The 26,322-nt window shown below is 64.0% G+C and overlaps 2 protein-coding genes across 2 annotated transcripts; one reads left to right on the forward strand and one right to left on the reverse strand.

The window, feature by feature from the left end:
- The first annotated feature begins 363 nt into the window (after positions 1–363).
- On the forward strand, positions 364–4,818 carry SLC22A31 (solute carrier family 22 member 31). The gene is given in 10 exon segments (XM_068528807.1): positions 364–666; positions 1,987–2,117; positions 2,207–2,361; positions 2,772–2,815; positions 3,002–3,147; positions 3,247–3,351; positions 3,467–3,645; positions 3,648–3,680; positions 4,048–4,162; positions 4,512–4,818. Coding segments are annotated over 10 exon segments (1,518 nt in total).
- A 692-nt stretch (positions 4,819–5,510) lies between these two features.
- CDH15 (cadherin 15) lies at positions 5,511–25,645 on the reverse strand. The gene is made up of 14 exons (XM_068528771.1): positions 25,604–25,645; positions 18,565–18,723; positions 18,246–18,401; positions 16,988–17,132; positions 10,739–10,899; positions 9,908–10,036; positions 9,318–9,503; positions 8,117–8,370; positions 7,333–7,475; positions 6,936–7,172; positions 6,466–6,705; positions 6,220–6,356; positions 5,934–6,101; positions 5,511–5,711 (listed from the first exon to the last, which is right to left on the reverse strand). The coding sequence occupies exons 1-14, from the start codon at positions 25,643–25,645 to the stop codon at positions 5,511–5,513; spliced, it is 2,358 nt and encodes a 785-aa protein (XP_068384872.1).
- Between the last annotated feature and the right edge of the window lie 677 nt (positions 25,646–26,322).

The raw sequence follows: 26,322 nt of genomic DNA on the forward strand, positions 1-26,322 counted from the left end.
CGCCCCCAGGCCACGCTCCGTGCTAGGACGCCTCGCTGACCACGCCCCCGCGTCCACGGCCAGGCCCCTCACCTGCCCGGCCCTCGATGGCCCCGCCCCCCGCCCGCTCCAGGCCACACCCCATCCGCCCCGCTCCTCGGCCCAGGCCCCGCCCAGAGGCCTGCTTTGCCCTCCAGGGCTCCGCCCCGCCGACACCGCCCCTCTCCGGCCCCGCCTCTCTCCGGGCCCCGCCCAGGCCCCGCTCCGCCGGCCTCCAGAGCGCAGACACCGCCCCTATGGGGCCTCGCCCTCTCAGGCCCCGCCCCGCTGGTACCATCCCTCTCAGCCCCCGCCCCGCCGGCCGCCAGAGTGCAGAGCCCTGGGATGGAGCTGGGGGCGCGGCTGCTGCGCGCGGCGGGCGGCTTCGGCCGGTCCCGGTGCCTGCTGGCCGCCGCCTCGTGGCTGCCGTGCGTGGCGCTGGGGTTGGCGCTGGGCTCGGAGCTGCTGCTCACCGCGCTGCCCGCGAAGCGCTGCGGGCCGGACCCCGCGCTCGCCCCCGGCCCCTGCCTGCCGCTGAGCTACCCCGAGCCCGCACCCTGCGTCCGCCCCAACGGCACGCGGTCCTGCACGCGCGGCTGGCACTACGCGCTGCCCGCCACCGGCCTGCTGCGCAGCCCGGTCACCCAGGTCTTCTGCACCTGCTCCTCCGTCCCCCGCCTCGTCCTCTGCTTCCCTGCTCTTTCTCCCCCTCCCTCCGTCCCCCTGCCCTCAGCGCCCTTCCTCTGTTCCCCCTCCTCCGGTCCCGCCTCGCTCTTCGGCCCTTGATCGACCGGGTCTGTGGTGCTGGGGCTTTCGATTGCGGGGGGGTCAGCCCCCCCCTGTCTGACGGTGCAGCAGGTGTCTAAGTAGGCAGGGTGCCGGGCCTAAAGGCAGAGTGTGAGGCTGGGGGCTGCCAAGGTGGGCAGGCAGTCCGGGAGGGAGGCGGTAGTAAGCTGAAGCTTTGAGCAGGTAGGTCCCCAGCGGTCAGCAGGGCCTGGAGTTCCCTTCGGTGCCATTAACATTCTAGCAATCTGTGACTTTGGGCTATGCAGGTGTCCAGACTGGGCTCCCAAGACTTTGAATCAAGAGAGTGATTGGGTCAATTCCGTTTTTGAAGAGCAGACCTCCCACCTGCAAGGTGTGTGCAGGCTGGCCTAGGGGCAGGGACAGCAAGGGTGCATCCCAGGGCTCCAGGAGCAAAGCGGGTAACGGGGCCTCCGTCCCCACCCTCTGGCTAGGCCAGCCCACCCTGCCTTCCTCTTGGCAGCCTCTGCCCCGCAGCCCCACCCCCTGCCCCTGGGAGAAGGGGCCCCGGGTGGAAACTTGGACAGGGTTGCCACATCCCTGCCAGGCCCATCTGGGGCCCTGAACCGGCTGGGCTTCCTCCTTCTGGCCACCTGTTTGGTGTAGTGATAGATCCTCGCCCACCAGCTTTCACAAGTAGTCGGATTTTAAAATAAAAACTCTGACGTAGAGTGACCCAAAACAGTGTGTTAAGCTTGAGGAGAAGACACAGAGTAGGCTGGGAGGTGCAAAGCTGAGGTCAAGGGCCCTTGGCCAGGAAAAGCCGGTGAGCATGGCCCTACAGCCTGTTCCGGGAGTGGCTCTTGAAGTGCACAGGCGAGGGGAGGGGCGGGAGAGGCCCTGGGGCCAGCCTGGCAGCAGAGTGATGGCTGGAGAAAGGCAGGTGCAACCCCGTCCAGAGCAAAGGAGAAACCAGACTTGGGGCTCCATGCAGGTGTCCTGGGGACTCCAGGCCTTTACCCACTGGGGGCACAGACCAGGAATTGTCTAGTTCCACGTGAAGACCACCAGGGTCAGGAGGCCACACTGTGTGACCCTGAGCAAGTCCCTTGCCTCTCTCTGCCTGTTTCCCCTTGTCTCCAGGGAGGAATCGGAACAGGATATCTAGGGTCCCTTCCAGCGTGACATTCTGGGAACTCCAGCGGGGGTAGGGGTCCTGGCTAGCTGACAGGTGACTGGTGTCCCCTACGGTGGAACCTCGTGTGTGAGGACGGCTGGAAGGTGCCACTGGAGCAGGTGGACCACCTCCTGGGCTGGTTGCTGGGCTGTGTCCTCCTGGGCCCAGGCTGTGACGGGTGAGGCACTGCCCCTTCCCTTCTGCCCTGGCAGCCCTCCCCTGAGCCCTCCTGACCCAAATCCACGTGTGTCCCCCGCTGCCCACTAGGTTTGGCCGCCAGGCTGTGTTTGTGGGCTCTCTGGTGCTGGCCACGGGCCTGGGGGCCAGCAAGGCCCTGGCCACTGGCTTTCCTGCCCTGCTGGTTTTGCGGCTGCTTCGTGGGGGGGCCTTAGCAGGGGCCTCCCTCGCCCTCCATGTGGCTCGTGAGTACCGTGGGGGGCTCTGGGGGGCGCCCACTCAGGCTAAGCCTCTGACCAGCCGGAGGGTGCCTTTCTGGCGCTCCAGTTGAGGGCCCTTCCCCAGAAGGTGGGCGGGGAACCGTTTGCTCTGCGGGCTCTGCTTTCTGTGCGCAGGCCCGGGTGCCAGAGCGAGCGGCGCGTTGACCTCAGATGTCCAGGCCCTGGGCAGGCCAACGACTGATCCCCACAGCCCTGGACAGAGCAGCCCTCCCGAGAGGCCTGGGCCTCAGGCCGTCTGTGTCTGCCCAGGCCTGGAGCTGTGTGACGCCCCGCACCGCCTGGTGTTCTCCACGGGGGCCGGCCTCTTCTCTGTGGCGGGCATGCTGCCGCGGCCTGGCCTGGCCCTGCTCCTGGAGGGCTGGCACCTTCCGCAGGGGCTGAGCGCCCTGGCAACGGGACTCCTGCTGTTCTTTTGAGGGTAAGTGAGAGGGGTTCACATCCACTGTGGAGGCCACGTGTGTTGGCTTCCCTCTGACCTCCATGCAGCACCAGGAAGATGGGCAGGGGACAGGGACACAGGGACACACAGAGCCATGAGCCGTGCTTCGCCCCTGGGTCCTTCTCTACCGGGAGGTCCCTTGGCATCCTCCCCCAAACCCCGCAGGTTTCCAGCCCTGTTCCCCGAGTCTCCCTGCTGGCTGCTGACCACAGGGCAGCCGGCCCGAGCCAGGAAGATCTTGTGGCGCTTTGTGGAAGCCAGCGGTGTGGACCCCAAGGACAGCTCGGAGAAGGAGAGCTCCCTGGCTACGGGTAATGGACCAGCCAGGGAGAAGGCAGACCTGGGTGCTGGAGGAGGGAGGAGAGGTGTCACCCCCTCATTCATGCCCCATTATGTCCCCGGGGCCCCAGAGCTGGACGTGCTGTGTGCAGGGAGCCCCCAGCCCCGGCACCGCTCGGCCCCGGAACTCCGGCATACCCGCGTCGTCTGGTGACACGGACTCATCCTGGGCTTCAGTTCGTGAGGAAGGGAGGGTGTGGGTGGGCGAAGGGGAGGGAGGGATCTTTGCCGTCCCCCTGGGGTGAGAGTCCCCGGCTCTGGCTGGGCCTGCAGCTTTGCCGTGCCTCCCAGGCTGATCGGCGGGGGTATCAGCGCCAGCTTCCTGCGCAACCTGGCCACGCGTGACCCCGCCTTCTATTGGCCCTACTTCCTGGAGGCCAGCCTGGAGGCAGCGGCCACCGTCTTCCTGCTCCTGACAGCAGACCTCTGGGGGCGCCGCCCAGACCTGCTGCTGGGCACCTTGGTCCTGGCCCGGCATCCCTGCTGCTCCTTGCAGGGGCCCAGTGTGAGTGCGGGGGCCCTGCAGGCTGGCAGAGTTGTCACGTGTGGCTGGGGGTTTGCCCAGTGGTGGTGGGGATCCCGGAGAGGCAGGCACAGGGCACGAGGCATTCGGATGAGGCTGCAGTTCTTCTCTCCCCACCCACCTCCCCAGTGTGCACCCGGGGAAACTGAGGCCCAAAGAGGTGAGGGCCAAAAAGACTCTACGTGAAGGGGCTTAATATAAGGGCTCGGTTTGGACGGGGGGCAGCCTGCAACCACTGACCCCAAGTGCAGGAGCAGAGGTGGAAGGCTGGGGAGGCCCGGGTCCCTGAGACGCTGGGGAGGGGAGGGAGGGAGTGTGGGCAGCGTGGGCGCCCTCTCCTCCTCCCCAGGCCTGCCTGGCTGGACGGTGCTGTCCGCCTCTGTCCTGGGGCTCCTGGCCTCCCAGGCGGTGTCCGCCCTCAGCAGCCTCTTTTCAGCCAAGGTCTTCCCCACCGTGAGCAGGATGCAGGGCCCTGCCTGTGCACCCCGCGCTCCCCACACTCCCCAGGTCCGTGCCCTCGGGACCAGAGTTCGGGTGTCTCTTCCTGGGTGGCGAGGGGGACAATGGCCACAGAAGGGTCTGCATATCAGCTCAGGAGTGGAGGAGGGGGTGGTCGGAAGTGAGAGCCCCCAGAGAGGGTCGGATTCCAGGGGAAAAATCCACTTTCAATTTTCTAATGGAAAGGACAACGCTTCATCCAGGGCAGCTACCCCCCCAGATTTTGCAGGTGTTTTCCTGGGGCCCGCTAAGGGCCATCCACCCCAGGAGCTCCGGGTGCCCCGCTGGGCCGTGTCCCACCGCCCCCACTTGCAGGGGTGCCAGGCTGGGCCTGGTGCTGGGAGCTGGGTTCCTGGGCCAGGCGGCCGCCCTGCTCACCGACACGCATGGCCGGCACGGCTTCTTCCTGCAACACGTGGCCTTCACGTTCTCTGCCGTCCTCGCCCTGCCGTGCGTCCTGCTGCTGCCTGAGAGCCGCGGCCGCGCGCTGCCCCAGTCGCTGCAGGCCGCCGACCGCCTGCACTGCTCCCCGCGCCTCTGGGGCCGCCCCAGCCAGGACCACCTGCCCCTGCTGCCAGCCTCCCTCCCCAGGGCCGGGACACAGCTGGTCCAGGAGGAGTGACCAGGCTGCAGAGACACGCCACCCGCCAGTACAGGCAGATGGGTCTCGGGAAGGAACAGGAGGGCGGTGGGAAGAGGGCCTCTTTGCCGGGGGCCCTGGTTCCCCCTCCACGTGGGGAGCATAAAGGCGTCCATGGAACTTGGCACCCTCGCTGGTTCTTCCCTCAGGCCGCACCCTTGGCTGAAGGGGGCTTCTGGTGTCCACCTTCCCCTCACAACCAGGCATCCGCAGCCCCTCCCACTGCCCCCACCCCCTCGGCGGGCAGCTGGGGCCAGCCCACTGCTGCAGCTCTGGTGGGACTGAGGTGCAGAAAGGCCCTGCAAGTCGTCGTGCCACCCGTGCACTGGAGAGATGAGCGCGTCTTTAATTCACGTTTGCCCGAGAGGTGCTTCCCCTCATACAGAGATGAGATCAGCGTGGCTGGGAAGCAGAGCTGGGAATGGGGCCTCTGACCCCACTGGAGGCGACTGACGGGGCAGGAGGGGCGCCTCCTTCTGGCCACCCCACTCCAGGCTTGGGGCCCTGACTTCCCCTGGCGGAGACCAGGCTGGCCAAGGCCCCAGGGCGGGGCCCAGGGCCCTCTGTCCATCTGGACACACAGCCAAGTCCGGCATGTCAGCTCAGGCCCCTGTGGCCGTGCCCTCAGCAGGGTGGGTGCAGGTCCCCATCAGAAAGCCTCTTGCCTGGTGCCCTCACGGGGGCCCGTACAAGTCGGCCAGCCGGGCAAAGCGGGGCCCCCAGTCCCAGAGGCGGCCGTAGTCCTGGTCCTCGTCCTCCAGGCTGGACAGGATGGAGCTCAGTGTCCCCGCCACGGAACCGTCCCCCTCGTAGTCATAGATGAGAGCCGTGTCGTAGGGTGGGACAGTGGGGTCACCGTCCACGGCCTCTAAGCCCTGTGGAGAGGCCTGGGGCTCAGGACCAGCACGCGCCGGCCAAGTGCCCTCCGCCACCGGCTCGGCTGAGGCCTGGCCCCAGGAGACGGGTTGGAGGCAAGGTTCTCTCTGGGCGACTCTCCTTCCTTGGCAAGAACCACCACCCGTCTGTCCAACCCCAGAGCGATGCCTCAGGCTTGTGGGGTGGGGGAACGGGGTACGGGGCACCCCTGGGGCACCTGCCTCGTGGATGAAGTCAGCGATGTCAGAGGGGCTGGTGGGCAGCACACGGGGGGCCTGGGGGTGTGCTCGGCTGAACGGGGCGTCTCTGCGCAGAGAAGGCCGTCCCAGGGGGGCACCCAGGGCCGCCAGCTCTGCCGGGTGGCGCAGCTGGTCCATGTCGTAGGCATCCTGAGGAGGGATGGAGCACATGGGGGTGAGCCGCAGCCATCGCGGGTCGGGAGGCGGCTGGCCAGCTGGGGCCCCTGGGGAGCCCCCTCAGCACGTGTAAGCCACCCCGGCCCCTCACCTGGTCCTCCTCCCCGCCCCCCTGCTCGTCGTAGTTGAGGATGTTGTCCCGAAGGTCGTCCTGCAGCCCGTGCAGAAGCTTCTTGTCACACGACTGCTGCCGGCACCGCGCCAGGAGGGCCACCAGCAGGGCCAGCACTGGGGTGGGGGAGGGGGCGGAGGTCGGTGGGGGGCGGGGCCAGGCGGGCGGGCGGGGCTGCCAGGTGGCGCGGGGCGGGCGCGGGGATGTGCAGGCGCGGGCACTCACAGAGCAGCAGGATGACGCTGGCCAGCATGATGACCAGGGCGCCCAGGCTGATGCCCGCGCCACCTGCCCGCAGCGCGGCGGCCCCCGGCAGGCAGGCGCCGTCCAGGCCGCAGCGGCACACGCTCACGTTCAGGGGCTGCTCGCGCTGCTGGGGTGGCTGTCCGGAGTCCTGCAGCAGCAGGCTAAGGCGGTGCAGCCCCTCCCGGACCCGGAGCCTCGGCCGCAGGCGCGCGTGGCTCACTGCGGAGGGTGCTGGCAGTCAGCAGGGGCCGGGGGCGGCCATGCCCCTCCGCGCCTGTGCTTCGGCAGCCGGCTGGGCAGGGATCCTGAGAGGCTAGGCCTTGGTTCCCCACCCGTCCCCTGTGTACGATAACTGATCCCTGCGGGCCTGAGGATGCAGTGCACTGAGGTGGGAACCAGTGGGGACCTGCTCCCGGCTCGGGACCCCCAGGGGCGTGGGGCGAGCTCACCGTTAACCTGGCTGAGGCTCCAGTTCCAGGCCAGCTCTGGGAGCCTGGGGCTCAGCTGGAAGTGGAAGGGGGCCCCGTGGGGGGGCAGGTCCTCATCCGTGGCCCCCAAGAGAAGGCCGGAGCCCTGGTCTGGCATGCTGCACAGGCTGCCCCACGGTGGGGACAGTTCAGGGGCGTGGTCGTTGACCTCCAGGATCTCAACGGACAGGGTCCCTGTGGCCGTGCTGGGTGGGGAGGCTGCAAGCAGGAGAGGCCTGGTGGGCCCCTTGCCCCTGCAGAGCCCCCGCCCACCCCTGAAGTCTGCTCGGTGGAGCGCCCGCTCTCAGCCCTTGGGCGGCAGCAGGGGCCCCGGCCAGGGTCAGGGAGCCCTGGAACCCGGGCCGAGCTCCACGCTCACCATCATCCCGGGCCAGGATGATGGCCCTGTACCAGCCGTCCTTGAGGAAGGGGGATGCAGGGCTGAGCACGCGCTGGGTCTGGACCCGGCCGGTGGCCCCGTCCACTTGCAGCCAGTCTTCAGGGTCATAGTCCTTGGAGTAGCTGTTGGCGAGGAGGGGAGGAGGGCACAGGGTGGCCCTGAGCCGGAGCCGGACCCCCGAGGTGTGCTCACGTGTAGACGCGCACACACGCACACATACACAGGCCTTTAAGGATAGTCCTTCCACAGCCCTAAGCTGGTATTTTCCATCCCAATCAACAGATGAAAAAACTGAGTCTCGGGGAGGGCAGGTGAGCCGCCCAGGGCCCCGTGGCCACTGAGTGACAGCCAGGATTCAACGGTGGGCACCGTGTTGACAGACACGGGTACATAGGGTCAGGGCAGGGGGTGAAATCCAAGACAGTAACAGCCAGTCCTATGGGAGCAACGGCTCCCTGGAACGGACAGGGCCGGATGCTCAGAGGCTAGCCAACACAGACGGGCCGTGTCAGTGTGCGCCAGATGCACCCCAGTCCTGCCTACAGGACGAGGTCATGTGAACACACACACACACACACGCACGCACAGTACTTGAGAGCCCCTGCGCTCTTGGTGATGCACACAGATGAGCCCTCTGCCCTCTGACCAGGGCTCTGATGGGGACCCTCCGGGCACAGGGCTCAGTACCCTTAGCTGTGCCTCTACCCTGGCTGGGAGGTGGAGTGGGGCTGTGAGTTCCCCCTGCTCACCCCGGGGCCCCCACCTGAGCCTCTGCGGCTGCTGGGTGTCAGGGTCTCGGGCAGAGAAGGTGGCCACGGGGGTTCCTGGGGCCGCCCCCTCGGCCAGGCTGGTCCGCAGTGGGTTCTCCTGGAACACGGGCGCCTCGTTGACGTCCCGCACCTGCACGCGGACCCTGGCCTGGCCCCGCGCGGCCCTGGGGGCAGCTGCCTGCAGGGGAGCCTCGTTCTGCACCACCACTTTGAGGTCATACCGCTCCCGGCTCTCAAAGTCCAGGGGCTGTAGGGGAAGCAGGGCGGCCGCCCATCAGGACTCCGGACCCCTCCCCCCCATTCAGGGAACCCAGAGGCAGCTGCGGGCTGGAGAGGCCTCTTCTGGTCTGTCCTCAGAGCCCCTTCTTTCCTTCTGCTTAAAGCCTCAGAAAAACAAAAATCATGCAGGACAAAAAGGCACAAAAAATAATGTAAAAATGACGGCTACTCATCACGCAAACATATTTGTTGGGTGTTGTGAGGTCAGTTTCCCGTCCCCTGGCCGGGCATCCTCCTCAATGCCTCAAGCAGACACTCACCTGGGTCTTGCTAAGAAGGTATGTGGTGGACGTGGTTGAACTGACCTGTACAATCAGCTGACTTTACACAAGATGGTCCTGAAGAACCTGGGTGGGTCTCATCTGTGGGTGAGAGTCTCTGAGAGCAAACCTGAGGTTGCCCTGGGGAAGAAGGGATCCCACCTCCAGATGCAGCCTCAGCTCCTGACTTTGCAGCCTGTCGCAGCCCTGCAGACTCTGGACTCGCCAGCAGCCTGCACGACGGCCGGCGTGAGCCAGTCTCCGGCAATAAAGCTCTTCCTGTGTTGAGAGCTCATCTGCATCTCTCTGCACGTGTATGCACGTGTGTGTATGCACGGGTGTATGTGTGCACCTGTGTGCGCAGGTGTGCGCCCATGTATGTGTGCACACGTGTCTCCTGCTGGTTTTGTCCCTGGTCTCAGGTTGGCCAACACGTGAGGTCTGTATTTGTGCATGCTGATCACATACTTTAAGTGGCAAGACACTGGAAGTAACATGTGGGCTTGCCCCCTCCTGCCAGCCCCGTCCCCCGTGGTCAGCGTGGCCCGAGCCCACAGTCCTAGCGTTCTTGGTCCCCTTGGCTCCCCTCCTAAGGATGCACAGAGGGTCCAAACGGGGTCCCAGGGTGTGAGGAGAGGCACCCTCCGCAGCTCACCTTCACCACAGACAGCACGCCTTCGTTGGTCCTGGGGTCGGTGCGGATGGCGAACTGGCCGTCAGGGTCGCCCTCCAGGATGGTGAACCTGGCCACCCAGTTGGGGGAGCCGGGCAGGTCCCGGTCCTCTACCTCAAGCCGCCCCACGTCCACTCCACTGACGGCCTCCGTGGCCTCCAGGAAGAACTGTGGGAACTCGGCCCCGTTACCCACGGGTGGGCGGGGGACAGTCCCCTGCGGGCTCACCCTCCCACTGCCCACCCATGAGGAGTCCAGGGCACCAGGAGCCCCCTCCCAGTCTCGGCCATGTGCTAGGCACATCTTCCCCGGAGGGCAGGGCTGCCGCTCCCTCCCACCCAGGAAGGCTTGGGGACAGGTCACACCCCAGGGTCTTGGGGGCTTCCCCCCAGGGCCCTCCAGCTCCTGACACGCTCACAAGCCCCCCATGCTGGCCTCCGGCAGGGTATCCTGCACGATCCACACAGGATGCCTCCTCTGATCACCTAGCCTCCCTCCCACCAGAAGCCTCAGGATGGGGGGGGAGGTCAGCCCTGAGCAGCGGCCGGTGGAGGTGAGGACGGTGGCAGCACCTGATCCCTGGTGAACTCGGGGGCGTTGTCATTGACATCCTCCAGTGTGATGATGGCCGAGGCAGTGGCGGTGAGACCGTCTCCAGACATGTCCGCCACCTGCAGGGTCAGATTGTACACGGCGACCACCTAGGAGCACAGTGACACGGGGTCAGGAGAGCAGGGCGGGGCTGGTCAGCCACCTTAGGGCCTGAGGGCAGGGCAGGCAGACCCCAGGAGGCTCCAACACCTGCCCTGCTCCCAAGCTCTGGGGCAAAACAGGCTGCCTAGCCTCTCAGGGTCCGACGGCACCACTGTGAACCCCAGACTCTGCCCCAGCCTGTGAGTGGGCAAGAGGTCAGTTGCCGAGTCGGATAAGCACTTATGGGGCACCTGCTGCACTGGGGTGTGAGGTCCCTGCCCGGGGGAGCCAGGTGCAGCTGCCGAGAGAGGGGACAGAAATCACCTAACGCAGCGAGTGGCCCTGGGGAAACCAAGGAGGGCTTCCTGGAGGTGAGGTGCCAATGCCACACAGAAGCCCGGCAGCCAGGGGCCCCACAGGGGAAGAGCGGGCATGGACGGCCGGAGGGCGACTGTTTCTCTGCAGCATGCGTGGTTGCTGTGGGCCCACCCCAGGCCGAGGAGCCCTGCTGCTCTGCAGGCAACAGGGTGGGGGAGGTCTCCGGCAGAAAACACGCTGAGGGCCCCTCACACCGTCTCTGGACCGAACCGCACAACCACCCGCGGGGCAGGTCTGCCGGAGCCCAGGGCCACGGAGTGTCCGCGGCACTCGGACCCCTCGTCTGGGGGCTGCCCTGCCTCAGCTGTCAGGGTGCGGCTGCGTGGCCTCACCTCACGGTCCAGGCCCACTTGCACTGTGCGGATCTCCCCCGTGTGTGGGTCGATGCTGAAGAGCTGGGGGCCGCCCTGCTCCAGAATGGAGTATCGCAAGGCCGCGTTGTCCGTCTCCGGGTCGTCCGCATCCGTGGCCTCAGCCCTGGTCACGTAGGTGCCTGGGAAAGGCGGGGACATGTGGGGGTGACACCCATGGGTGCCAGGGCGCGTCACCTGCTCCCCTGCGGCCTGCCGCACCAGGTCCAGGCCCCCGATCAGCCTTGCATGTGCAAGCGTCCCGGCGTCCTGGCTCGTGTCGCTTGTGGGGATGAGGTCGGGTGCCCGGTGCACACAGCTGACACCTGTCTCCTACAGAACCCCGAGACAGACCAGGCAACCCCCCGGGGAATCAGCCCCAGGCGGAGCGAAGCAGCGCCCAGGGCCGCACCTGTGCTCTGGGGCAAACAAGGCCCTGAATCTCAGGAGAGAAGGGCCTCTGCAGGGGTCCTGGAGGCGCCTCAGCACCTGTGCCCACCTGTTTTCTGGAGCAATTCAGGTCTGACCACCCCTCCCCCCACCGGCCCAGATCAGGTGTACTAAAAGTTATCCCGGTGAGGTGGACCAGCCTCGGGCCACCCGAGGAGCTGGCACCCCCCCTCACCTGTGACTGGGCTCATCCCAGCCCCTCCTGAGCCCTGACGGGTCAGCTGAGTGTCATGCTGGTGTCTGATGAACGGTAGTGACCCGGCCACTGACCCAGCCTTACAAGGTGGGAAGCTACCTTAGCAGGTAACTCCTGGCACGATGCTGGACCCCAGGCTAAAGCCGAAAAGAATGTTTAGAATAGGCACCCTGCCACGGAGGTGCAGGCGAGCGCTTCCAAAAGCACCTGCCAGGCTCTCTATGACAGAGCAAGTGCGCAAACTCCTGGGGCGACTGGAGCCCGGCTTCTCGCCATCAGAGAAGAGAACCCAAAAGGAACCCTGCAGAGCTGGATCGGAAGTGGAGGTGCCAGAGAGGACTCGTGACTTGTGATGAAGGTAGAGAGACATGTGAACACAGCTGTGAGAGAGCACATGCACACACACGCACGTCTGTATACATGTGAGCTTATTTCCCAGCTCCGGCTGCTGAAAGGGCCTGGGCCGGTTTGATGAGCTTCTGATCGACCATATCTGGGACAATTTGAGCTTCAAAACAACGGTGCAAAGAATCATAACCCACTGAATGAAGCAAGACTCCATAAGTGCAGACAGATACATGTGAACAAAACACATATGAGACAGGCTGGGACCTGGGACCCTTTGCTGCAGGGCTTGCGCCTGGACACACATCTCCTCGAGCTCCAGAATACAAAGAAACTACAAGGGACTAAAAATAACTATGTACGTAGCAGTTAGAGCAAATTCTGGACGAGATACAAAAAGACTAAAAAGCCCAATTGCCACTTCTGAAGAGCAAAAACGGGTCGGGAGCAAAAGCAGGGTACTTGTGCGTGCCCCGTGCACACACCGCCACCGAAGGTGGTGCATGTGGGTGTGCAGCTTTCCCAGCACCATTTGCTGAGGAGACTGCCCTCTCCACGTTGATTGGTCCTGGCATCCTGTGTAAAATCACCTGCCCGTGGATGTGAGGTTTATTCTTGGGCTCTCTATTCGGTTCCATTGGTCTATGGTCTATGTGTCTGTCTTGAAGGCAGCTGCACACCGATTACTGTACCTTTGGAGAAAGTTTTGAAATCAGGAAGTGTGTCCGCCAGCTTTGTTCTTTTCCAGGATGGTTTTGGCTATTCAGGGTCCCTTGAGATTTTATAGGAATTTTAGAATGAGTTTTCTGTTTACGGCAGACCACCTAAGCCACCCCTCCGGCCTGACCCCTGGACACACCCCTACCCTCACCCCATATAAGGAACAAGCTCGCCCCCCCTCAGGAGCAAGCTAGCAAGGGAACCTGTTTCTTGTTCTCACTCCCCACTGCTGCAGCAGGGGCCCCAATAAAGCCTTGCCTGAATTTCTTGTCTGGCCTTTGATCGATTTCTATTGATTAAGGAGGCCAAGAGCCCTGGTGGGTAACACATACACACATATATTCATAAATAGGGGTACTGAAAGTCCTAACATCTAATAGAAAGCCAAGTGATGACGAAGAAGAAACAATGAATTAGATCAACACCGGATGCAGGCAAGAGCCGCCAGGGGTGCTAATGCTGCTGGGTGGCAGCTTGAGGGGTAGCAGGATACCTGCACGGTCTCAAAGGGTCTCCCACAAGACACCTATTAATTACAAAGGGAAAAGGAGAAAAACCAGAGTGGAGAAGCCTGGCGGACACCCCCTGAACTACAGACCCAAATCGGCATCTCCAGGAACGGGATGTGCATGCCTCCTGAGGGGGCTCCAGCCACACAGACCCACGCAATCATTACAACAACTGCCTAAATGCCTCAGGATGTCAGTGTCGTGACCAAGGCGGTGAAAGACTTTCACAATGAAAACTACAAAAGATCAGTGAAAGAAATTGAGAAAACACAAATAAATGGACAGACCATGTTCATGGCTTGGAAGACTTGTTGCTAAGATGTCAGTACCGCTCAGAGCGACCTACAGATTCAGTGCAATCCCTATCAAAATCTTAAGGACAGTTTCTTTACATAAACAGAAAAATCATTTTAAAATTCCTATAAGATCTCAAGGGACCCTGAAGAGCCAAAACAATCCTGGAAAACAACAAAGCTGGAGGACACACTTCCTGATTTCAAAACTTTCTTAAAAAAGTACAGCAATCAGTGTGCACCTGCCCTCAAGATAGACACATAGACCAATGGAACCGAAGAGAGAGCCCAAGAATAAACCTCACATCCACAGGCAGGTGATTTTACACAGGATGCCAGGACCATTCAACGTGGAGAGGGCAGTCTCCTCAGCAAATGGTGCTGGGAAAGACATCCACATGCAGAAAGATGGAGGAGCTGGACCCGTAATTATTTAACAGCACATACAAAAATCAACTCAAAGTGGATCAAACCTAAGTGTACAACGTAAAACTATGAAACTCTTAGAAGAAAACACAGGGCAAAAGCTTCATGACACTGGTAATGTCACGAAGGTAATGATTTCTTGGATATGACACCGAAGGCACAGGCAACAACAACAAAAATAGACAAATCGGACTTCATGAACATTTAAAAATGCATCAAGAGACACTATCAACAGAGTAAAAAGACAACCCACGAAATGGGAGAAAATATTTGCAAATCATATCTCTGATAAGGGATTAATATCCAGGATATATAGAGAACCCGTAAAACTCAACCACAAAAAAAACCCAACAAACAACTCAATTCAAAAATGGGCAAGGGATTTGAACAGTCTTTTCTCCAAAGAAGATATACAAGTGGTCAATATGCACATGAACAAACGCTCGACATGGCTAATCATTAGGGAAATGCAGATGAGAACCACGAGATACCCCCTCACACCCGTTAGGATGGCTGTTAACAACAACAATAAAACAAAACAAAACAAAAAGCAACAGGCGCTGGTGAGGACGTGGAGAAACTGGGACCCTCCTACACTGCTGGTGGGGATGTAAAATGGTGCGGCCACTGTGGAAAACACCATGGAGGATCCTCAAAAAATTAAAAATAGGGACTTCCCTGGTGGCACAGTGGTTAAGAACCCGCCTGCCAATGCAGGGGACACGGGTTCGAGCCCTGGTCGGGGAAGATCCCACCTGCCACAGAGCAACTAAGCCCGTGTGCCACAACTACTGGGCCCACGAGCCACAACTACTGAAGCCCGCGCACCTAGAGCCCGTGCTCCACAACAAGAGAAGCCACCACAACGAGAAGCCCGCGCACTACAACGAAGAGTAGCCCCCCCTCGCCACAACTAGAAAAAGCCAGCGCGCAGCAACGAAGACCCAACGCAGCCAAAAATAAATAAATTAAAAAAATAATTTTTAAAAATTGAAAATAGAACTACCATTTGATCTAGCAGCCCCACTTCTGGGTACATACCCAAAGGAATTGAAAGCAGGGTCTCAAAGACATATTTGTACCCCCATGTTCACTGCGGCACTATTCACAACAGGTAAAAAGTGAAAGCAACCCAAGGGTCCACTGAAGAATAAACAGATAAACAAAATGTGGTATAAGCATCCAATAGAGTATTATTCAGCCTTGAAAAGGAAGGTGATTCTGACACGGGCTCCCACATTGATGAGCCCTGAGGACAGGATGATCAGTGAAATCAGCCAGACACAGGAGGACAAATACTACATGATTCCACTCATTCGCAGTCAAATCGTAGAGACAAGAAGTAGACAGTGCGTTCCAGGCGCTGGAGGGGGAAATGGGGAGTTAGTGTCTAATGGGGACAGAGCTCCAGTCTGGGAAAATGAGAAAATGCTACGGGTGCTGGCGGTGGCTGCGCGACGACGTGAACGGGCTTAGAACCAGCGACCCGAACGCTTAAAGGTGGTTAAGGTGCTGAATTCTGTTATATGTACTTTGCCACAGTAAAATTTGGCGAAACAGCAGTCAGTGTCATGAACACCTAGCAGCTGAGGACCCGTCCCCAGTGAGGGGGCGTGAGCAGGTGGGGGCCTCAGTCCTGCCACCACGACGAGAATGAAGGGGAATCAAGATCACACCTGTGTGAGCCCGTCAGATGGTGACGCACAGGCGACCTGACACCCCCGAGTCCAGGCTGTGACCCCCCCCCAGGACGTGCACACATTGGGGCTCCCCGGTGGAGCAGGTGCAGCGACCCCATGGAAGCAGGAAGAGGGGCCGAGATTGGCACAGCTGCTGGCGGTCCCTGGGTGCCCACACGGGGGTCTGTGCCCTTTCCCAGGCGCCCACTGAGTGCTCCCAGGGAAGGCGGGGCGGGAGGAGACCCGGGAGGGCCCCTCGGCTCAGGCCACAGGGTGGCCGTGGCGTGGGGAAGGCCACTGGTGGTCCACAATCACAGGGTGAGGGTGGGGCTGCTGAGCTGGAGGGATGGCGCTTCGCCTTTGGGGGAGGAGCAGGGACCCCGAAGGAGCCCCACCCCAGGGGCTCAGGGACCACCTACGACCGAGACCGCCCACCCCCCAGTACCCCAGGAGCCCTGCCAGATAGCACGCAAGGGTTGTCACCCTGCTAGGGGCCCCTCTGCATGCAGGGCTGTGCTGCCGTGGCGGGAACGCAGAGAGGCCCCCGGGAGCTGAGCTCAAGCAGCGGCAGAGGCTAGGCCCGTCCCCTCTCCCCACAGTGGGCCGGCCCCCACCTCTCCTGTGCTCTTACACACAGAGCAAGAGGGAAAAGCTCCACCTCAGTGATTAAACAGCCAACAGAACCAGATGTACGGCCAACCAGACACTTGGGCTTTTATCTGACAGAACTGAAGCAACCACCCTCCGTGTGCAAAAGGCCGTAAAGGAAAAGGTGGACGGCATGCAGGAACAGACAAGGCTCAGACAAGAGGCAGGGGCTGTGGACAGAGGCAGGACCTCCTTTGCTGTAAAAGGCTTGACTGGGCAGCTGAAGCTGAACAGGCGTGCAAGTGAGACGTCACTATGTGTTAGTGTTAACCCCCTGACTCTGAAGTTACACCGAGTCACTGGTGTGCTCTGAAGGCCTCCGGTCTGCCACCAGCCTGGGATCTGACCAGAGCCCCGGGGACCAGGTGGGGAGGGGAAGGAGCGCTGTCTGGAATGTCTGTCCTGCCTGGAACAGAATCAGGCCAGCAAGTCTGCCCTGTGAGGACGCAGAAGGGACAGAGGGTCAGTGGTTTCTGCACTCAGTGTGGAATTAATAAGCAGTGAGAGGCAGTGACTGATAATGGGCAGGGGGGTCGCCTCTCGGGGATGAAGGAGACAGAGGTGTTGATTGCACAACACTGTGAATGTGCTAAATGCCACTGAAAAGTTCGTTTCAAAGTGGTTAATTTTATGTTATGTGAATGTCACCTCTATTTAGAAGGAGGAGGGGGGAGGAGGAGGAGGGAGGGGGGAGGAGGGGGAGGGGAGAGCAACAGAAACCACCAGAGCTTTGCCATCCAGGAATCCTCTCTGAACTCTGGAAGATTTGTGGGTTGACATGTATATTGCAATGGGAAGAGGCTTGAGTCGACTTGTGGAAATTCCCTCCGTCCTGTTGACTGGTTACGTGTTTTTAGACTCTCCGAAGGACCTCTGAAGCTCTTGCTGAAGGGAAACCCTGGACTTCTGACCTACCCAGCGCCCTTCGCGAAGCTCCCTGCCCCACGGGAACCCACCCGGCTCACCTGGGACGGCGCCCTCCAGCACCTGGCCAGTGAACACCTCCTGCCTGAAGACGGGCCGGTTGTCGTTCTGGTCCACAACCACGATCTCCAGGTCCGTGGGCTCCTCCAGGGTGGACCCCCCCAGGTCCAGAGCGAAGGCCCTGAGCTGGTCAAGCAGAGAGCAGGGGCTGGCACTGTGGCCCCCACGAGGGCAAGAGCGGCAGTGAGCACAGACTCTGTGTCCTGCCAGAAACAGGTGAGAAGCGGCACGGGGACGGGGCAGTGCCGGGCCGGTGGGACTTCCCTCAAAGGGAGCCTGGGTTCTCCCAGCAGGCAGGGCGGCCACCACGCTCCCCCTTCTTGCCGTGGCCACCAGGAAGCCCACAGCTATGTTTCGAGCGTGGCTGAAGCAATGCTCTTCCTAGCGCTCCTGGTCCCTCTCCCTTTTTCTGTGAACAGTTTTGGCTGCTTTTGAAGTTTCCTTTCTTCTCCACACGTGAAATTTTAACTTCAACCATCTCCTGTCCCTTTGGAGAACAGACTTGGTACAACTTCCAGGGCAAACACACCCTCTAACTCTCTGTGTAAGGGAACCAAGAGCTGGTTCTCAAAGTCTGAGGGAGACTCAGGGCACATGAAAGGCAAAGGCTGAAGTCCCCTCCCTGGGGCAAGTCTGAACAACATCTTAGGGAGGCCAGGCTGGGGGGCTGATCATCTGTCTGTAGGGGACTCAGGCGAGTTCCAGGCTCCCCTCCTCGGCCCCTTGCTCACCCCCGCCCGCTGCCCTTTCTCTCACACCCGACGATCCCAAGGCCTCCAATGGGCAGATCCCATCCCACCTCCCCTGCCACCCCACCCTGACAGTCACGGGGCAGCTGCCACTGGGGGTGGCCAGTTCCATGGGACTCCTCACGGCACCCCGTCCTCACCACACATAGCAGGCTCGGGGGAGAACCGGCCACACCAGTGTCTGGTGTTGCTTTCCTGGGAAGGCTGCCGCCCACCCTGCTGCTGGCGGCCCAGGCCTCCTGGGCAGGACCCAGTGTTCAGTCGGCTCACGCACCTGCCGAATGAGCCTGTGATCCTGAACACCTGCTTCCCTGGGCAGCCGGTCCCAAATCCCACCCCTGCCCCCCAGTTAAGGATGCTGGGTTTTGCTGGTGGAGGTGTGGCCATGGCCCCCCGAGGCGAGGGGAGGGGAGGGGGAGGGGAGGGGAGGGGAGGGGAGGGGGAGGGGGAGGGGGAGGGGAGGGGAGGGGGAGGGCAGGGCGGGGCCTACCCTGAAGCGGTCTGTCTTCTCACGGTCCAGCATGGCATTCAGGGACACCTTCCCCGTGAACTTGTCTATGGAGAAGACCCCCCGGGGCTCCTCGTCCACGCCGGGCCCCTGGATGCTGTAGATGACGCTGCCCAGCTGCTGCTTGTCCGACTTGATCTGTGGGGCAGATAATGGGCTGGGGAGGTGCCCCAGGGGAGGGGTCTCCCCTCTCTGCAGCCCTCGGCCCCTCCCCCAGCTGGGATGGGGTCACGCAGCCTGTGGCCCCAGGGGCGTCCCCGTCCTAAAGCACACGACTCTGGGGCCCCTCTCGGCCCCTCACCTGCACCAGGGGGAAGGGCAGGCGCTTGTGGTTCTCGGACACGCTGATGGGAGGGATGACCCAGGCTCTCCGCACGCGGCCCGGTGCCGGCACCCGGCGCCAGGGGTACAGGGCATGGGGCCTCCTCAGCCCGGGGACCCCCACTGACAGGCACAGGCTCTGCAACAAAGAAAAACCTCCGTCACCACCACAGCAGCGCCCAGAGCTCCCCCACCGGGGCCAGGACGTCCCCTCCCTGACTGCCAAGCCCTCCGTTGTGTGGCCCGGGGAGGTTTGGGCGCCAGGACTTGGGGGGCATGGGGTGCTCAGGGGGACAGAAGGCAGCCTGGCTCCCGGGAGCCTGCGGCTGGGAGGCGAGGCCCGGGGGGGAGGTGGGTTGAAGAGGACGGACAGCTGGGCTGGGGGCAGTGGGGGGGAACACGCGGCCATCCCAGGCCTCCTTGTGACTTGAATTCTTGAGGGCTGGTCGAGGTTGACCAGGCCAGCGCTTTTGTCCTAAGGGGCCCAGAGAGGGGGGCCACCTGGGGGGCCAGAGCGCCCACCCCTCCCACACCCAGGGCAGCTGTTCACACGGCAGGTCTCCTCTGCCAGGCTGGGGAGGGGGACACTCCACACGCCTCTGGGAATCAGGCGGTGGGGCTGTCTGTCCCAGGGCTGCTTTGTGGAAATGAAACGTAGCTGAGCTCCCAGCTCCCCTCCCCCTGCGGCAGCTGCCCGTGCGGTTGGGACGGGCCAGCCCCGCTGCCTCTGCCTCTAGGGACCGGCGGGGTGGGGCGTGTGCGGCTGTGAGGCTGAGGGGCCGGCGGGGAGGACGCGGCAGCTGGAGTGTTCTGGGCTCTCGCAGCCAGCCCGGTCCCCCAGAGCCCATCCCCAGCCTGTGCTGTTTTTCTCCCAGAACCGTGGAGCCAGGTGTGACCGTCTCACCGACACTTTAGTACCTGGAACCCAGGACGCTCTCTCCGGCTCCGCACGCCCAGAGGACAGGGGCGCCCTGTGTGCAATGTCCCCGAAGCCCAGCGCTCGGGGCCTGTGGGGCTGCAGAGGCAGGACGGAGTGCGGGGCAGCCATGTCCCCGCGACGCTACCCCACAGGCGGGGCCAGGGATATGCACCCCCTGCCCTGCCACCACCCGCTGAGCTCTGGGCTCAGCACTGAGGCTAGTCAGGAACATGGCAGGGGGCAGGGCGCCCGCCGTGCCGAAACCCTCCCCAGACCCACTGTCAGCTCGTCCCGCCCCCACCCCTCAGATGGGGAAACTGAGGCGCAGAGAAGAAAGCCACCTGGCGGGGTGAGGGCAGAGCTGGCGGCAGCCCCAACAAACACCCAGAGTCTCCTGGGACAGCCCTGGTTTAAACATGTGGTCTCCGTATCCCGCGCCTTGATCGGGCAGTGGCTGGTATAAGTGTGGGCTCAGGCACTGTGGCCGGCCACTGGGGCCCTCTGTGCTCATGAGTGGGGCCGATGCTGGGGCACCCTTGGAGGGTACAGAGCCTGGCTGGACTTGGATAAGGGCTGCCAGGGCCCAGGGCGGGGGCAGGGATGCTACTGGGACCCAGCTCGGCTCGGCTATAGGAGAACGTGAGCAACGCGCCTTCCACGGCCGTTATGACCCCCCCCCCAATCCCCCTGCGTTTGCAGCTGACCCCTGCCCAGCCCCCTCCAAATCCAAGGCAGGGCGGCGGCGGGAGGTGCAGGGGAGCTGCTCCTGCCAGGCCCTTCCCCAGCGCTCTGTGCTGCGGGATTGGCCCTGGGCCCTACGGGAGGGGGCTTCCTCCCCCTCCCACGGCCCTTCCCCAGCGCTCTGCGCTGCGGGATTGGCCCTGGGCCCTACGGGAGGGGGCTTCCTCCCCCTCCCACGGCCCTTCCCCTCCTGGACCCCTCGACCCCGCCCCCGGCCGCCCGGTCCCCCGACTTCTGCTGAGGTTTCCATCCCTTTCCCTGTCGCGGTCGGTAGAGGGACCAGGCCTGGGCTGGTGGCCTCAGGGAAGGGGGGCATGGTGACTGGTGAGTGGGGGGACTTGGGGGGCAGGGGAGGGAGGAGATGCCCCTCAGCCAGGAGGCTGCTCTTCTGGGCAACCTCTGGCCTGTGCCCCCCTGCATGGCCTCCCTGTTCTGCCCCCCTGGGTCCCTGTACACTTTGCTGACAGAACTGCACTGGCATCCAAACTAAAGTCAGCCTCCCTGGGGGGCCCCGGGCCACCTCCCCGGTTCCCAGTCCTCGTCCTGCCACCGCACTTGAAATGCCAGGGGCCTGGGGTCCAGGTAGCCGCACACCCGGCTCGGGGAAAGGGCCCCAAGCTCCCCGTGGCCCGACAGATGGCAGCACTGCCGCCAAGCCTCCCGGGCAGCTGGCTTCTCACCAAGACGGCCCAGCACAGGCCAGCGTGGTGTTCCCGCCAAGCGGAGACCTGCCGGCCTTTGTCACAGGCTCGGGGGGGGGGGGGGGGATAGCGTCTGTTTCCTGGGCATCTTGGGGCAGCAGCTCCCTTGCCCTCTCCCCCCGCCCCTCCCCCCCGCCCCTCTCAGCCCCCAGGGAGCGGCAGGGCCGGGCAGCCACAGGTCCACCAGCGCCGAACCTCCATCGCAGGGAGCATTTCCGTGATGCCCGGTGACACAGAGGCACCGCCCTGACCCCAGCAGTGGGGGAGGGACAGCCTGCAGGGGCTCCCGGGCCTCAGGCTCTTGGAGGGGCACTGGGGGACACACTTTGCCCTGTCCGTACCTGGGCCGGCCCCTCCGCCCCTGCAGCCCCCCACCGAGCCTCCGGCTGCCCGCCCCCTGCCAGCAGCTTTGCTGACACTCCAGGACGCCCACCGGGCTCGGCACAGGGCATGTGGCCGGGGCGGAGTCTGGGAGTCCTGGGCCCCAGACTCTCCACGGCCCAAGGTCACGAGGTCAGCAGAAGCCGCAGAGCCTTGGCAGGGGCCCCTCGCCCAGATCAGAGGCTGCAGTAGGTGGGGTGGCCAGACTGGGCTAAAGCCGACTTCCGGCTCTCGGGACGCTTCTCGGTTTGTCCTTTGTCCTCCCGCCAGCCCCTTCCCAGAAGATGCAGGTGGCCGGGGAAGGCCTGGGAATCACAGGACACTGGAGCCGGGACGGAGCCACGTGCACAGAGCCGCGGACGTTGAGTGCACATGGCTCGCAAACGCTGTCACCCTCGCCGCCCCCGCACCACACAGAACCAGCGGGCATCAGGGACCCACTTCTCCCAGTGGGTGCCCGGTGGCACCCCCATGCTCACCCTCCACCGCTCCCTTAGCCAAGAGCCTGAGAGAACAGCCTGGAAGCCCTGGAGACGCCGGGCCACTGCCCCCTCGCTGTGGGCCCAGCCCCGGCCCCCAGCCCCACGGCTGCCGAGTAAGAGAGCTCCCCGTCTGGTTCAGAGCTCGTGGGGCCCAGCTGCGCGGTGAGTACCCTACAAACCCACTGCAGGGGCAGGAGTGGCCTCACCCACCCCAGACCCAGGCAAGGGCCAGGGTGGGTGACACGGTCTAGCTGCAGGCCACGGTGGGCAAGGCCCTGAGCCCGAGAGCGGCTGGCCACCTCCTCCCGACATGTTTCCTTCCGGATGCCTCTCTGGCCTCTGGGCAGTTCCTGTGCCCTGGCATCTGTGATGGCGCCTCCTCCCCTTCAGGCCCCTGCAGTGGGGCTGGGCTACTTCACCACCGGCTGGGGCTTCCAGACTTGACTCATCATGAGAACCAACCAAGGTCAGTAAAAAATATGGATTCCACCAGTTTACCCCAGGCCTACTGAGTTAGAACTCCCAGGGGGTCCCGAAGTCCCCAAGTGATTCTTGGGAACATCTGGGAATCAAGGCAGGCACAGGGCTGAGAGGCGGGACTTGAGGGTCACACAGCCCTGACCTGGCTCCCACCCCACCCCACCCCTCGGAGGCTCTGCGTGTGGGGTGGTTCTGGGGCGCACGGTGGATGCACCCCACCATCAACTGTTCAGAAGCGATCAAGTGCCTGAGCCCTGGAGGGAATGCCTGCCGCCCTTGCCCCCTGCAGGGGTCTGTCCTGCCTGGGGGCCTGGGGGCAGCCCGCAGAGCTCTCTGCTTCTCTCCACCAGCCCTCGGTGGGTTCGGAACAAAGAATTACGAGGCACGGCCCCGTCTCCTGGGAAGAAAGCTGATGGCTCACCTGCCCTGGGTAGAGATGCTGGTGACCAGGGCGGCCGGGGGACCGCGGGGAGAGCCTGCTTCAGCTCCTGGCACTACGGCCTCTAGTGGCCCCTGTGAGTGGCGGGCAGGAGACCCGTGTGCATCTTCCATCTCCCTGCAATCGGGCAACCCTTACACGACTCGGAGGCCGCCACGGCTGGGGAAGGGGCTCTGGGGCTCTGCTGAGCCCCGTGGCCCCTGGGAGGAAGCCTCAGCCACACACCTGGCGGCTTTGCAAACCGTGAAGACCCCCTGAGGCAACGGGAAAGTCCTGGAGCAGGACGGTCCCCACGGCAGACACGCACGGTCTTCTCCAGAACAGGCAGGGGAGTCAGCCCCACATCGGTGTGACAGTAACCGGGGCCGCGGAGGGGAGCCAGATCGGGGCGCTGTCCTCTCAAGGTGGGCAGGACAGCCGGGAGCACGGTGCCTGCCCCAGTCAGCGGGGAGGGGGAGGGGGGGAGGCTGGAGAAAACAGCTGTCCCTTCGCCTCGCCATCCTCGTCCCTCCTCTGAAGCCCGCAACAGCTGGAGGGGGACTCAGGGGAGAGCCGCAGGGGCCCCTCTGGGCCAGGCAGACAGCTGCGTCCATTCCTGGCACGCCTGATGCCTGCCGGGCCATCCAGCAACAGGGTGGCCTGGATTCCAGCGGGGGTAGGGAAGGGGCTCAGGCCTGGGGAGCTCGTGGGGCCTCTCCCTCAGCCCAAGCAAACCCCACCCACATTCCCCCAGGCTCCAGGCCTCCCACCTGCTTCCTGGAATCTGAGGGACCCAGGCCCGGAAGTGATGTTGGAGGGGTGACCCCGCACGTGAGTGCACGGGCAGCGACGTGGCTCAGTGGAGCCGGACGCAGGCTTGGGGCCCCTTCCAGCAGCACGTGGGTCTGCCATCTGGGCCCCCCACCCCCAGGCAGGGTGGGGTCCCAGTGTAGGCCCAGCTACTGGGGACACCGTGGGGCACAGGTGAGGGGCCGATAGAGGCCAGTTCCGAAAAGACACACGCTAAGCCCCCTGCCTGAGATTTCAGGGGACACAAGGGAGGGCTGAGCCTCGCCCGAGGCCACCAAGCAGAAGACGGGCCTGTGCGGAGTCTGGTCAACAGGCCCCCACCCCAGGGGCCCACCCGAGACAGCCCTGCTGGGGGGCTCCCGGAGGTGGAGGAAGGTGTGTCCGGGAAGCGGCTGCAGGACCCGTGTGTCTGGACAGGAGAGGACAAAAGTCTGAAAACTGAGCTGGATGGGGGAGGGCCGTGCGAGGTCCTGACAAAGACATATGTCAGCCAGTCCCAAAGTCGCTCCCCTCACACTGGAGCTAATTTGAGCTGCGGGGAGTGCGGGAACATGAGTGGCCAGGCCCGTTGGCTGGTCCCCCAGCGCCACCAGAATTCCCGCAGTCCCCAGCTGTCTGGGAGTGGGCGCATTGGGCATGACCCTGGGGGAGGGGAGAGGCATCTGAGAGGGATCTACTGCCCTCCCCCACAGCAGAGTCCCCCTGGGGCCTGGTCAAAGGATGACACCCCCAGACCCAGGAGTGGGCCTCCGAGGACATGCCACCTGATGCGGGGCAGGGGCAGGAATAGTGGGGGCGTTACAGGCTGGAGCCTTCTGGAGCACATGGGGGCATCCAGGCCCTGGGGTGGGGGCAGAGAGCCCGCTGCCCCGGGTGGGCTCCCAGCAGCAGGCCGACGGGCACAGGCCGTGGGCAGCCAGGCTGTGCCGGGCCAGGGTGACCACAGCCTCGCTCTGGGTCGGCTGGACATGGCAGTGGGGAGCGGCCGGCACCGTCTCCATGGGGGTCAGTGAAGGCCCAGAGGCGGGGGTGTGGGTAGCTGGGGCGGGGGGCGGAGGCCGGCTGCTCGAGGGGCCGGCTGGCGGCACCTAGTGAGCTGCCAGGGGCTGAAACCCGAGCTGGCGAGCCGGAGCTGGGGCGCTGCGGGAGTGCAGGGGGACGCTCACCAGCGTCCGGCGCTGCGTGATGGGTCTGGAAGTGTAGCAGTGAGTGATGATTCGTGGGCGCAGGGCAACGCCTGTGCTCATCGCCCGTCAGGTGTAAGAGGCCTGAGGCCGTCCTCCTGGCCCTCACCAGTGACCCCGGCTCAGCCCGGTCCCCCGAAGCCCGTAGACCACTGAGGCCACACGCTCCACTCCTGGCCCCAGCCTAGCGCCTGCCCAGCAGCCAAGGGCCGAGAGGACGTGGTCCCACCCACCCCGGGGTGCCCGTGTGGCGAGTGGGGCGGCCTGTGTTTCCGGCCGCCCGTCCTGCTCCCACCAGGGAGACCAGGGCCCAGGGGGAGGCGCAGAGGGCAGCCGCTGTGCGTGCTGGGCACAGGGCTCCCCAGGGAGAGGGGGTTTCTGGAGGGCAGAGCCCACAGCTGCCCCTGCCGGCCGGACACACGGGGGCTCGGACTCCACCCAACTAGACTAAGGAGAATCACCTGCCAGCTCACGGGGGGGCGGGGGGTCCCTAGGGACCAGGCCTCCAGGCTTTCCCAGCGCGGGGTGCTCCTGCCGCCCCCTCTCCCTCGCCTCCCACAAGACTGAACACTCCCAGACCCCAGCAGGGCTGAGGGGCGCACCTCCGGAGTGAGGGCCCGCCTTCTGGGTGCTCTCCTGGCCGTCCCCGAACTTGGCTCCCCGTCCGGTCCAGCGGAGGCGGCTACACTCCCCCCTGGACAGGGCTGCCCCACGCAGAACCCTCGGCTCTCGGGCCAGGGGCTGAAACCCGAGCTGGCGAGCCGGAGCTGGGGGGCTGCGGGAGTGAGGGGGGACGCTCACCAGGCGGCCAGAGCCAGTGGTCCCGAGGCCGGGACGCCCCACTCTAAGACGCCGGCGCTCAGTGCAGGGGCCAGAAACCCCCGGGCAGCGCCCGTGCCTTACCTGGGCCAGCAGCCCGAGGGCGAGGAGGAGCGCGGCGTCCATGGCCCGGCGGCGGGCAGCGGGCCGAGTGTCCGGCGGCGGGAGCGCCGCCTTCTGCTGGGACAGGACCCGGCTGAGTGACAGCACAAGTGTGCGGGGCGGGCTTGGCGAGGGAGTGATAATGAACGTGTGCGGGGGCGAGGCTGGGCGGGGCGTGGGGCTGAGTTACAGCACATGGGCGGGACAGGGCCTGGGGCTGAGTGACAGCACGTGTGCGGGGCGGGGCGTGGGGGCTGAGTGACAGCACATGGGCGGGGCGGGGGGGGGCGGCTGAGTTACAGCACGTGTGCGGGGCGGGGCCTGGGGCTGACTGACAGCATGTGTCCCGGGCGGAGCAGGGGTCGGGCACTGTCCCAGGCTGGATGCGGGGCTCCAGGAAGGAAGCTGTCAGAAAGGCAGCGGTGGGTGGGGGCTGGGGACTAGGGTGGATTCCCTCATTCATTCTGAGCACCAGGCACACTGCTGCCTCAGGGCCTTTGCACCGGCCGTGCCCTCGCCATGACTGCCCGTCCGGCTCTCCCCAGGGCCAGCCGCTCGCTGCCTTGAGGGCTTGGATCACGTTTGCCGTGTTCCTTTACTGTCTCCTGCTCTGGGGTGGGGCTCCCCAGGGTAGGTTGTCCGCTGCTGACCCCCAGGGCTAGCACACAGGAATGACAGGCACAGACCTGGCCCCGTGCCCA

The sequence above is a fragment of the Eschrichtius robustus genome, chromosome 19, assembly GCF_028021215.1.
Source record: "Eschrichtius robustus isolate mEscRob2 chromosome 19, mEscRob2.pri, whole genome shotgun sequence".
Lineage (NCBI taxonomy): Eukaryota > Metazoa > Chordata > Mammalia > Artiodactyla > Eschrichtiidae > Eschrichtius > Eschrichtius robustus.

Coding starts and splice junctions, on each gene's coding strand:
- CDH15 (XM_068528771.1), bottom strand. CDS start 25,645: ATGGACGCCGCGCTCCTCCTCGCCCTCGGGCTGCTGGCCCAG. Junction 10,900..16,987: donor GCTGGAGGGCGCCGTCCCAG/GTGAGCCGGGTG, acceptor CGCCTTTCCCAG/GCACCTACGTGACCAGGGCT. Junction 10,037..10,738: donor AAGTGGGCCTGGACCGTGAG/GTGAGGCCACGC, acceptor CTGTGCTCCTAG/GTGGTCGCCGTGTACAATCT.